Here is a 13,060-nt window from a genome sequence, read left to right as displayed (position 1 = left end):
GCAATAACCCTTATTGCGCATGCGTGTACACGCACAAGTACATTTACTAGTGCAGAACAGAGATAACGCCGACGTCTAGCGGTACTCCTGGCATTATCTGATGTCCTGGTAATTGCACCGCCCGTGGAAAATTGTTGCCGCCCTACAAATCGTTGTTGGGCGGGTTAGGGCGGAGCGGCAAAACTGCTATCTAAAAAACGCTTAGTTTGCAATATGCCCCACATTTTTTGGGCTGTACGGTAAACAGCAAAAGAATTTAGTCAAACATGTTAACCAAACATATAAAAAATACAACTAAAATCTGTATGAAATGAAAAATATTGGTTACAGGATTGATCAGCGTTTAGAGAATTTATTGAGAATAAACTTTTCCAAGAATAATGAGGTGATATGAATTATTTTTCCATCTTACATTTAACTTATCTGGCTTTTACTTTTTTAAAAATAAGAAACCCAATAAAGATTTAACAAAATTATTAATTAAGTTTTTGCGGCCTACTTACTTAAGTATATTTGATTAACGTCATTTACGTGCCACAAATCTATTTAAGGAATACTTCACGGGCTTCTCTTAAATAGATTTGAGATTTAATATAGCGATGTTAACATTTTTACGTCTGTTATGATATGAAGCCCTAGTAGTACGTCCGCGTGACTCGGTGGCGTTATCCGTAAGCGGAGGCTCTACGGGCGGACTTCGTAGACGCGGAAAACTTCGTAGCTCATTCGCTGTTACTAAACGTTCGATGTTCTAATATAACTAGTAAACAATCTATCAAATACTTTGATTTAAGCTTCATATGTCATTAAATACATTGATATTAAAATGTATATTATTGCTATATTTTATAGGTACCCAACTTTCGGATATTGTTTGGTAGGTATTCAAAGCTACGTATTCGTAGCTCATTTGTTATGATTATGTATTTACACAATTTGACAAACATACTGGAATACAAGGGCGTAGTCAGGCTTATATATGGAGGGTTTAGCTATACTAAATTTGAGTATCTCAGATTGAAAGTGTCCGACAGAAACTTAAGAATTAGATTTCAACTAAATTGGAACTAATCGATGTGGTTTTCTGACGTTGAGAGATAGATATATAGAGATACCGATCGACTATACTACTACTAATAACAAAGAAAAGCCAAGTAGATTCTAAAACTATCCGGAACATACTCGTAATGACTACGAAAATCGGGATAAAAAGTGTCTTGTCACCGTAATACTGGATAAGAACTAAATACTAAATTTCATCGAATTCGGTTGTTTTTGCATGATTTGGTAAATATGAAAGAACACAGAAACATAATCTTCGACATTTAAAATGTATATTTATGAATTGAGTAGGATGTCAAAATGTATTTGTATGTAATTTTAGATAATAATTGTAAGATTTTACATCCCTAACTAGGATTCTAAAATAAAAGATAATTAAGCACCATCGTAGGCACGTCGTAGCGGGTCCAAAACAAGCCTCCTTAAATTCTATGCTAACCTGGTACAAACGACCTCTGACGCGGTTACTTCTCCCGTGACGAGAGAAATCTTTTAAAGGTCACGCTAAATGGCAAAGGTTTTTCGGGTTCCACGCGTTTGGAATTGAAAACATTTGTGAAACGTTTCTCTTATTATCTTTATTTCACATGATGTATGCTGTTAAAACAAAATTAATAACATTAATAAAAAATTAACATTTATAGAAATTAAGTTTTTATGTGAATCTATACTAAAACTGAAGAGTTTGTTTGGTTGAACGCGCTAATCTCAGGAACTACTGGTCTGATTTGAAAAATTTTTTCAGTGCTAGATAAATTGGGCATTTATCGAGGAAGGCTATAGGCTATTTTATCCCTGTATTCCTACATTCCTACGGAAACGGGAACCACGCGGGTGAAACCGCGCGTCGTCAGCTAGTATCAATATAATAATCAAAAATAATCTGTGGGCAAAAATTTTTAATGTGATTTTAACTAAACTATTGCTTTATAACCAGTATCTTAGCTAGGGGGACATCCGCAACTCCTTTGGCGTGAGATGCCATTTTTTCCATTTTAGAATATATTAGAAATAAATTAGCATAACATATACAAAATATATTTGTTAGCACATTAGATGATTTGTATAGATTGCATTTTTTTTGTATTTCATAACTCAATGATAACTTTTAAATATATGTAATTACTAGCGGACGCCCGCGAATTCGTCCGCGTGGAATTCAGTTTTTCACAAATACTTCATGAATTTTGCCGGAATAAAAAGTAGCCTATGTATTAATTAAAGAGTAAAATCTGTTTCTATTCTAAATTTCAAAGAAGGAACAAATATACACACAAACTTTCTCCTTTATAATATTTTTGTTTCAAATATTTTATTTTGGTTAAAGCCATGCTGGCTTCAAATCAGGATCAAGATAGTTCCAAATAGTTCACCCTTTAAAAAGTATTCGTTCGCCTCTAGGGGTGGTTCTTGGAACCCCCTGTTATTTTGTGCTACGTCAGCATTTCGATCGTGACCCCTTGGACCAGGGCTTTATGAACGTAAGGGGATCGTTTCGTGTTAACCACACTTGGTGACCATAAAACTGTAGTTTGATGCATCCAATTATTATTACGTAATTATTAACCTATCTATATTAATTGATTATGAAACACGGCTAAAACTCACGTGTTACAATCGATCGAAGTATGACCGACTAGTTTAGTTTAGTATTAGTACTAGTTTAAATGGTTTTAGCCATGTTTTATAATAAATTAATATGAATACTCACGATAGTTTAAATTCTAAAATATTAATAATAAATAAAATATTTACCTACCTAATGTGTATACTAGTGATCGCCGAGTAGCCCAAAATCAAACTTAAAACTTTATTAAGGTTAAGCAAGGACTATTGGCAAAGACTATCTCTATGATGGAAGATATCGCTAGGCAATACATAATTAATTTGCCTATCTTTTTCAATATATTTTGTGTTTTGTATTATATTTTTATATTAGCATTTTTAAAAATTAAAAAGAAAAATAAATAAATGAGAGAAAAAAAAAATAAAACTAAAAAAACAAAATAATCAGACTTAAATAAAAAACATAGTACTCGTAATTAGTGTCTGTAATATTTATATATTTCATTTATTTCATAGTCAAGTCAGAAATTCCATTCAAAATAATTTCAATTTAGTTATTATTTATCACTCTGAGGTCTTTTACGCCACATATGCACATACTTAAGTTGTATTAATTCAAAAGCCCCATTCCTTACACTAGCCAAACCTGTTTTCCCCACAATATTGACTACATATCGTCTACCCTCTGGATTTATACGTACTATTACGAGGGTGGACCTCACCCCATCCACCTCCACCCTAATAGTTTGAGCAAACTATTTACACCCATTCGCGATCCTGTTACCCTATTGAAGTGCACTAGCTTACGCGGGGCGCCCGCCTTCGCGGGCACGCGTGGAGCGTCGATGAGCTTTCTGCAGCTTATGACTGCCTAGTAACTTCGTAGACAAGGTGTTACGTCAGCAGGAAAATTTTGAACAGAATTTTCGTCGTAGCTTTCTATTGTAGCCACGCTACGCGCAGAGCTACGCTACGTAACATAAAGCCTTAATATGTGTAGAAAGTAAAGCAGTTTTATATCACGTATAAGGATTTAAGGATTTTTCGAGCGAAATGTAGGCTATTTTTATGCTGAAATTCTCGCGGGATTAGTAAAAAACAGAATTTCACGCGTACGAAATCGTAAGCGTCCGCTAGTTTTAAAAAAAATATCAAAATCAAATGTGTTATCTCTGGTTACTAGTTTTGTAATTTTAAAGCGGAAAAGAGCTTAATTTTACATAATTGATAAATTAAAAAAACTAGTATTAAGCGGTCTAAATTTTTGAGTTCAAATCCTACAAGTAATTAAACTGCATAATAGAGAATGATGGATACATTGCTCTGATAATATTATGTTTTTACTAAATGGTGTAAGTAGTTAATTGTCATTATATTTTTAGAAATAAAGTCCTGCTTGACCACGAATCTACAAACTATAACATCTATTAGGGGCGGCCGGTAGCTACGTGTTGGACCATACATTATTGTGTAGTTTTTTCCGGAGAAGCCTTAAATTTGCTGGTCATTATAATATTTTTACCACTTGCAAAGTAACGCATACTCTTTTAATATTGAAAATTACGCGGAAAATAAAATTAAACTTTGAAGCACAGAATAAAGAATAAATCCAGAATGAGCGTTTACTAGCAGCGTGGTAAAGTCGGTGAAACTCCTATAAAAAATGAAACGTCGCGCGTCTCCTTGACATCCGCACATACAAACTTTTTTCATAATTTGTATTTTAAAATTTAACACAAACAGCAATTACGTAAATTAATTAATATAATAATCAATAATTACTAATTAAAAAATACTCCATTTTGTTTCTTTAGTTTTTGTAAACAGTTTTTAAAATATTTAAAAACATAAGACGCCATTTTTTCTTGAATAATTTTGAAAATTACTGATGCGACGCTTCGTGGCGTACTGACTCGAGAAATCCACATACAAAATTAAAAAACTAATACAAGTTTTTTAATTTTGTATTTGGATCGGCTACGACACCGTCATGTTCCGTGCGTTCTATCTGTTAAATTGAACTTTGAAGTCAAATTACTCAAAACGGCTTTTTATGCCCACATTTAGACCCTTGCAAGGTAATCAATATCTATTAGGCTGCCCTTTAACCAGAAGACGAAGTTTCTCTAAAATGTATGGTTTGTTATTTTCATGGTTAGTTAAAAAAAATCATTTGGAGTTGGTAAAGGACCGCAACCTATGACGAGCCAAAATGTAGTTGTGGGACAACAGTTTCCCAATGGCAAAATTAAAAAGGGAATGCACATCGGCCCAGGGAACCCAGGTATACCCCCGTATACCTATATATATAGTATATGCAGATGATACCTGATATGATGTTTAAATAAATAAGGATTTGATTATGACAAATTACATGAAAATTTGTATTTGTAGTGAGTATTGTCATGGACAAAAATTAAAAAATTAGGACCAAGTTTTCTAAGACATCTTTTCCTTTATTTCTATTATATTCTATATCAAGGGAAACTGTCTATCATTATAATGAAAAAAGAATGAAAATAAAATGTGTTTCCGATCTATATTCATTTGTCCAAGATAATTCTAATATAAACAATAAACATTGATTTTATCTAGCTCTACTAGGTACCTACTTCGTATGGTGTCCATTACTAATCATTATCTGTTTATTATTCTAAACAGTAAATAATTGGCATAAAATATTATTTGACCTTGTCACTCGGATAAACAAGTAGCCGTGGTTAGAATAAATCATGTTGTCTTTTGTAATGTTATTTGTTTTTTATGTTAAATCGATTATTATTATTAGTTTAAAGAGTAGAATGATAAGTTGCAGTTGCAGTGGTAACTTAGTTACTTAAGTGTCAGATGCTTTATCTCCTCGTGTCTCCGACAGATGTTTAGCTGGATTTACTTCATTGTCTCTCTGTGGTGGGGTGATTTCCAAAAAAAGCCTTTTTTAACGAAAAATTAATGTTTTTATTCTTTTCCAAATGGTAAATCATACAAATGTACCTTTTCTGAACTTTAATGTTTCTATATCCAACTAGAATACTAATGTATAAAGTATCTATATCATACCCAGTGATAACATTTCGAATTCAAACTGAACTGAACTGGATGACGTCATTGGTCGAGTTCAACCCGTGCCAGCTACGTCACAGCTGACACAAAGGCTCAAAATATAATATAAATAACTGTTGTTGATGGTAATATTTTAGAGTAAATTTTTAATAACATAAAGAGTTTTTTAATAATAGTTTAAGAGATTTGGATTTACTAAAGTTTTATTTAAAAAAAAGTCTAGATTGAGTGGGAACGTATCTTCTGTCTCTCTCTGCTGAGATCTGCGTAGCAGAGTACGACACTCACACAAGTAGTAGAAAATCAATAAAGTCTGTACACCACACACAGCTAATCGCACGCGATCGATGACCACCCCTCGTGACGTCATTCGATGATATTGATTTAAGTTACCCACATTCTACATTTTATGCAGTCCTGGTATCTAAGTATGCCGAGGAAAGCTTTTGAATTCGGAAAACTTAAGAAGGTCGGAAAAATCTTAGAGATACGACGCTACGCGACGTTTAGGGGGTCTCTAAAAATAAAAACTAAACTCTAAGTTGTATTTTTTGCACATTGATTGTAATATGTTAGTAGGTCCCTGTTTATGATACACTGTGTGGGTGGATAATAAAGCTACTGTTACACATGCTCATTTCAAGCATGCTACTATTGAGCAGTTGCTACTTATTCATGTGTATCGCAACATTGCTGATAATGAGCATGCTTATTTCGAGTTTACTCAAGAATCAACAGTCGTGCGATTTATGAGCATGCTACTTGCTGTGCGGGTGGAAGGGGTCGTGCTTTTAGCGCGTCTGAATAGGTAAACCCTTGGTCATCGTAGGAAGGTTGCTAGTCTCTCGGTTTTTTACAGAATATATTTCGGAGAGTGTGCACAGGAGCTATTTGAGCTTGTACCACCGTCACCTTTTTACCACCGCACTGCAAGACACCGGGTAGGTTTCCATTCCTACGTCATTGACATTCCCAGGACTCGTACGAAGCGATTTGCTTCTTCGTTTCTCATACGTATGGCTAGGGTATGGAACTCTCTCCCGAAGTCAGTATTTCCTAATTCTTACAACTTGGGCATCTTTAAGATGAGAGTGAATAGGCATCTTCTAGGCAAGCGCGTATCACCTTAGGCCACATCTACACTTACCATCAGGTGAGATCGTGGTCAAGCGCGAGCTTATTTTGTATAAAAAAAAAAAAAAAAGGTTTGCTTATTGAGTATGCTAGTCAATCTGTCTACTATAATAGATACAAATTAGCATGTGTAATTGAAATGTTCGCTTTGAGCATGCTTATTCAGGAGCATACTTAAAAATAGCATACTTATTGCTAGCAAATGTAAACTGATGAGTGACATGCTTGTATGGAGCATACTTAATAGCACGTTTTAAGCATGTTATTTTAGTGCATGTGTAACAGTACCTTAATGACGATAGGGGACTGTCAAACAGTTGATAATGTTTATAGAGGAAGCATTCACGCGTAGCAAGCAAATTGTCTGAGTTTGAGCTCCGAAGAGAACTTCAATTGTGTGAGTGCGGTTCATTTGAAAATCTGCCCACGCCTCCTAAGCACTCCGCCAGTTTTGTCTGTACTAAATCTGCCGGTTAATCTAAACGACACCTCCAGGAGTGCATAGTCGCCTAGTAGCCCGGGCTCTGTTTATCCGAAAGATTATCCTACATTTGTCCGGGTTTTACTTGACTTTATCATAATGGATTATCCTGTTTTCATTATATTAATTGGTCTTTGTTTGGGATATATTCAGTGTTACGGTCAAAATTTTTATTACGAAAACCATAAATATTGTGATGACATGAGTCCTTATTTTGGTGATATAGATTTAGATACAATTTCTGGAGTTTGGTACGGCGTGGAAAAAATTCCTCACGGCACCAAAGGTGAATATAGGATAGAGCACACAAATGAATGCTTCAGCATCGAAATTAAGGAAATTCACGTACAGGTAGTTGAATTTATTTTATTTGCATGCAGTTAATTTAAATAATTTTAATTTATAATATTTGTGGAGTTGTATTCATCAAGATTTTTTTTTCATATTCACTCCTATACTACTAGTATAACATTTATTATTTAATAAGTACTATAAAGAAGTATTACTCATTAGTGTAATTTATAGTTTAACTACATATACTTTTACTTTCGTTTAATTTTCAATTAAGTGATCATTGACAATAAAAACAAATGATTTATTAACTCATTACCAAAAAAAAAAATTTAACTTATTAAAATAAAGAAGTGCTTTATCAAATAATTAAAAAATAATATTATTGTTACCGGATAAACATCTACATTTTGGTTGATCAATTCCAATCAGTAAATAGAGATGGTACGAGTCAATTTAGTTTTATAGTAGATATATACAGGGTGTCCCGTAATTAATGAATAATACGCAAATACACCACCTAATTATCTAAAAGTAATTTGAATAGTTTTCCAGAAAATCCTAGGGTGACCAACTTATATTTTTTTTTCGGATTTTTCATATTTTTATTTCTTGAATCAGTTTTTTCAATGCTGTAACTGTTGTAATTAAGATTTTAAAGATCTGACTTTTGTTATACATTGCGGATTAATTTACCAATGTACTTTAATACTATTTTTATAAATAATGTCTTATTTGTTTTGTACAAAAAGCTTTGAATGCAATAATTATTTTTCTTTCATGAAGATGACCCGATTTAAAAAAAGTTGACCTGTAAAAAAAATATGGAGCTAAAATGTACTATTATTTCAAAAACTTATACACTTATATAGGTTTATAAATTGGTATAAAACTTGTGTCTACTATTGTAGCTACAAAGTTGCTAGTAAAAGTGTAGGTGAGGTGCCGAATTTTCAATACAAGAAAACGTTTTTAAAGTGTTCAAACTTTTTTCTTAAAAATTTATTATAATATCTGCCAACTTGCCTAAATTTACTAATGCAGTAATTTGTATTGATTTGCTAGTAGTTTAGTTTAGTTTGGTTGTAGTGATTTGGTATTAAAAAAACTGTTTTTGTTTTTTTTTAATTACGCTTACTCACAGATACGTACGTGTTTTTCAGATAGCATCGCGGCAAACTTACAAGAGTGAAACGAACTGTCACCTAATTATCTAAAACTATTCAAATTAGTTTTAGATACAATTTGCGTATTATCCATGTATATATACTAGCAGTACCTCGCGGTTTCAGCCGTGTAGTTCTCATTCCTTTGGGATTACGGGCATTAAATATAGCACTTGTTACTTCTGATAATGTATCCTATTGGTAAAAGAATTTTCCAAATCGGTTCAGTAGTTTTTGACTTTATTTGTAACATACAAAAACTCAAATCTTACCTCTTTATAATATAAGTACATAGTATAGATACATATTACAAGTACCTACTTAGAATTCTAAAATAAAAATCCTGTAGAAATATAAGTAAAAGAGGTGAGGAAGTATCGCGATTACAATTTCCGGGAACTGAGGTCATTATGAGTCAATTGTCAGGTTAAGAGCGACGTAATAATGTCAATGATACTGAGCACCTTCAATTAACTATCTCAGTTGACTCCGTGTCTTGAACTTATAATTAGAGATCTAGTTGTGAATAATAATAACTAATTAGGCGATGATGTTGACACTCCCACTATTACTACTAATTTCCCTGTCAAAATTTAGTTGTATAAATCACAATTACTGTCAAAATCTGCATCCGATCGAAGATTTCGATGAAGATGCTCTTCTAGGAATGTGGTATATACATGAGTACATATATCATAAAGACAATGCATCTGCGATTGAGTACAATCCGTATTGTCCAGTAGTTTATTTGAGGAAGTTCGAAGATTACATTAGCGGAGGTTTGCTGAACAGGAATTTCGTAAGTACCTACCTACTCCTGAGGCAAATAAAACAAAACATTTAAGAAATGGTTTGGATACTACTCATAGACAGAATACAACAGACGATTATTATACATATTATTTAAAGAAAGATAAAATATGTAATACGAAATAATTAAATAAATCCCGAAAATTCATGCAGTGTTTATATACCTACATAACTCATACTAGCGGACCCGCCAAGCTTCGCTTGGACTTTTGTGTATTTCTTGTCTACCCCTACCGTACACTACCCTAGTTCTAGAACTACCCTACCCCGAACCCTACCCTACTTCCACCCTACCCCTACACTAGCCTACCCCTACCCCATGAAATTACTGGTATTTAGTTCAGGAACTATACTTAACAACTAAGAATAAAATGCTCCTAAACCCCAACGATCATTATTTCCTCGAAAAATTCATTAAAAGTTAATCAACGTGATTTACATAAAAGTGTTTTTTAGGTTTATAACATATTTCTGAACCTAAACTGTTAGTTTCATCTTAAAATGTCTAAAATGATTTATTTGTTTTAGCCAACGCCACCAACGCCGTATCCTCCTCTCACGAACTACCCTTATGTGGATCGAACCTATGGATTGCCGGAACCATATAGGATAAGGTACTTCGTGTTGGAATGGCGCGAAGGACTTTGGCAAGAGGACTACCATGTCAGAGTCAACACATCACACAAGGGTTTCTGGCCTACTGACGTGCCGGATAAATGTAATTATATATTTAAGCCATTTCTTAAAGTTTTTTAAGTGCTGGGGATTTTTGCCTTAAGTCGAGGGCGTCGGATAAGCCTATAGCTTGGCAACTTCGTTCATAACACTTCCGATGGTCCGCGCTTGGGGGCGTGTAGCGATGAATGAAAAACCCACGACTGATGCACCTCACTTCCCCGCACGCACGATTTCACACCCGCGCAGTGTTTTCCCCCGTCACCCGCATATCATGGGAGTGTCATCAACAAACTTGCCAGATCTGTTGAGTACCTCCAGTAAGTATGAGCACTTACTATTTCGTTTGGGGAAAAATTTTGGGTACGAACCGGAACAGTAAAAAGAAGCTTAGGTACATGTCGAAAACATCAATATGGCATTTTAACAATTTAACGTAAATTAACTTAAGTTAGTGAAAGACTTGTAGGGACAAGAACAATTTCTACAGGCCAATTTAAAAAAAATAGTATATTTTTTCTGATAATTTTAAATACATGTAATTTATTACCGTGAAGTACTCGTATGGTTGCTATGTACGAATAAGTGCTTGTAGTAATAAATCCATAAGCTCAAGTATATTCCTCAGAATACAGATAACTCCAGAAGGTGTGATCGCGCATAGGAATGAAGCTGTTAAAATTACTCTTTTTTGGTGTAATTTCACGAACAAGCAATTTGTCACTCTATGTATGCCGTATTGTGTGACGAGCTTTATAATGACGACTGAATGTGGCTTCTGGTGATTTCTGTATTCTGAGTTATATTCATATTCTTCTAATGTTTTACTTTTGAGAAGATTGTCTTGTATCTGAAAATAATAATTACTTGTCAATACAGTTATTCTCGAGCTGCCAGCAACTGCAGTAACCGCGCGTTGTTTTTTCCTTACAGGAGGCCTATGTTCAGCAGTGGACGTCCATCGGCTGATATTGATGATAATAGGGATGATGACAGTTTTTTAAATTGTATATAAATTAAGAGTACGCTAATAGTAAAGCAATAGTAAAGTAACAGGGTATCTGCGATCATTACTTTTGGAGCTACAGGGATTTAAAGGGTCAGATTTGCGGCGCTGCCGCGGATCCCTGAAAACGCCCCATACAAAATGGTACGAACTCATGACGTCGTAGGAAATTAATGAACGTTAGATTTGTATGGGCGTTTAAACAAAATTACTAATATCTTTGTTATTTCTGCGTTTATGTTTATGCCACGTTTAATGTAAGGAAGCTAAAACTGTATGAATTTTCATCTAATTACGATAAAATAATTTTAGTAGATTTTGAAATTTTATAATCTTATTTATTTTGCAAATATCCAGTCAATCTCTGCTTTTTATGTATAAATTAGTTAAAATTGACCTTATTAACCCGAATGTATCATAAAAATCAATATATTCAAACCTAGTCATCATCCCCATTATGTTGACATTTATTCTAATTCTCATTATTTCTAAATTTCCAGCCGTCGACCAGAACTACCGCTTCTTCGGTGGTGTTATACAAGTGCTGAAGGTGTCGCACAACCACCTCGTCCTCAACTTCTGCATGAGACTGCCCAATTCTCAACTTTACAGCGTTGTGTTGTCGAGGAATGAAAACCAGCTCACTCCTGAAGATCTATCGAGCATACACAGAATTTTTTCTATGAAAAATCTATCAACGTCCGCTTTGAAGAGAGTGTGCGAAAATTCTGCATCTAGTTTCTATATAACAAGAGTTTTGCTTGCTTTTGTTGGTTTCCTTATTTGGAGATCATCTTAGTATTAATTTCTAAAACTCTTCATTAAAATTATATACCTAGATATCATTTGACTGTCGATGTTTTATCATTGAAATTATTTGTATGTTTCATGTATTTATTAATAAAAATTACTTTTATCTTCTGTAGTTTTTCTTACTTCATTTTTAGGGTCCCGTAGTCCTATGGAACCCTTATAGTTTCACCATGTCCGTCTGTCTGACTGCGGCTTAGCTCAGAGACTATTAGTAGGTACAAGGAAGCTAATTTAATTTACTCTGTTTAAACTGCTTATTTCTGTTAGTTAGTTAGTTTCGAAGCCAGCTACGAGTAGGTAAATGGATGTTCATATAGATTCGTAAAGCAATTTACACAAATAATGTTTAATTAAATAATATTATTCTATATATTATATGTATAGATTAGAAGGGATATCCAAAGCTGCTCTAATAGCACTAGGTAGGGAGAACAACACGAGCGGAGAAAGGGACTGTTAATCGATTGTCGAGGAATTCCTTAGCCCTACATCCACCGGTCACAAGTCCTGGTCTTTGTTCGGAGTATTTCTCCCTGCCACGCGATGGACACGCACGGTGAAACCATGGATTAGCATCAATAGCTAAGATATTCGTCTCAAAGTAAAACTATTACAGCTACGTAGGAATTAAAATTAAAAGAGTTTTAGTCGACCAAAAATTCCAAGTCGGCATTGGTGACAATTTTGGAACACTGCACATGGCCCGTCATTCACTTAACCAATTTTAATATTTTAAATTTTATTCGTAGAGCTTCAGTTCATCAAGAGATTCAAAATTACCGCCGTGTTTATTTCTGTCGCCAAACGGCCGAAGGCTATGTGTAAAATATGAAGTAAATAGGTAACATATATGTTTCATACAACATAACATAACATTTATTAACATCAACCCATAGCTCATTGTTGAGCACGAGTTTCAGAATGAGACGGATTAGGCTAATAATCCATCACGCTGGCCCAATGCGGATTAGCAGGCTTCACACACATAGAGAA

The 13,060-nt window shown here is 34.1% G+C and overlaps 1 protein-coding gene across 2 annotated transcripts; it reads left to right on the top strand.

The window, feature by feature from the left end:
• Positions 1-7,158: 7,158 nt before the first annotated feature.
• LOC112047305 (uncharacterized) lies at positions 7,159-12,172 on the top strand. 2 transcript variants are annotated; one of them, XM_024084391.2, is made up of 3 exons: positions 7,159-7,657; positions 10,102-10,291; positions 11,755-12,172. In XM_024084391.2, exons 1-3 carry the CDS (start codon positions 7,406-7,408, stop codon positions 12,051-12,053), a joined length of 741 nt encoding a protein of 246 aa, XP_023940159.2. In that variant the 5' UTR covers positions 7,159-7,405; the 3' UTR covers positions 12,054-12,172. The 2 variants fall into 2 exon arrangements, with proteins under 2 accessions (XP_023940159.2, XP_052737225.1); XM_052881265.1 differs by lacking the exon at positions 7,159-7,657 and adding an exon at positions 9,332-9,562.
• The last annotated feature ends 888 nt before the right edge of the window (positions 12,173-13,060 follow it).

The sequence above is a fragment of the Bicyclus anynana genome, chromosome 4, assembly GCF_947172395.1.
Source record: "Bicyclus anynana chromosome 4, ilBicAnyn1.1, whole genome shotgun sequence".
NCBI lineage: Eukaryota > Metazoa > Arthropoda > Insecta > Lepidoptera > Nymphalidae > Bicyclus > Bicyclus anynana.
Note: the sequence above shows the minus strand (reverse complement) of the source record. Positions and strands in the feature narration are given on the sequence as shown.

Bases quoted from the DNA above. Each gene is read 5' to 3' on its own strand.
- LOC112047305 (XM_024084391.2), top strand. From the start codon at position 7,406: ATGGATTATCCTGTTTTCATTATATTAATTGGTCTTTGTTTGGGATAT. The intron at 7,658-10,101 runs GTAGTTGAATTT...TATTTGTTTTAG, and splicing joins TTAAGGAAATTCACGTACAG to CCAACGCCACCAACGCCGTA. The intron at 10,292-11,754 runs GTAATTATATAT...CTAAATTTCCAG, and splicing joins TACTGACGTGCCGGATAAAT to CCGTCGACCAGAACTACCGC.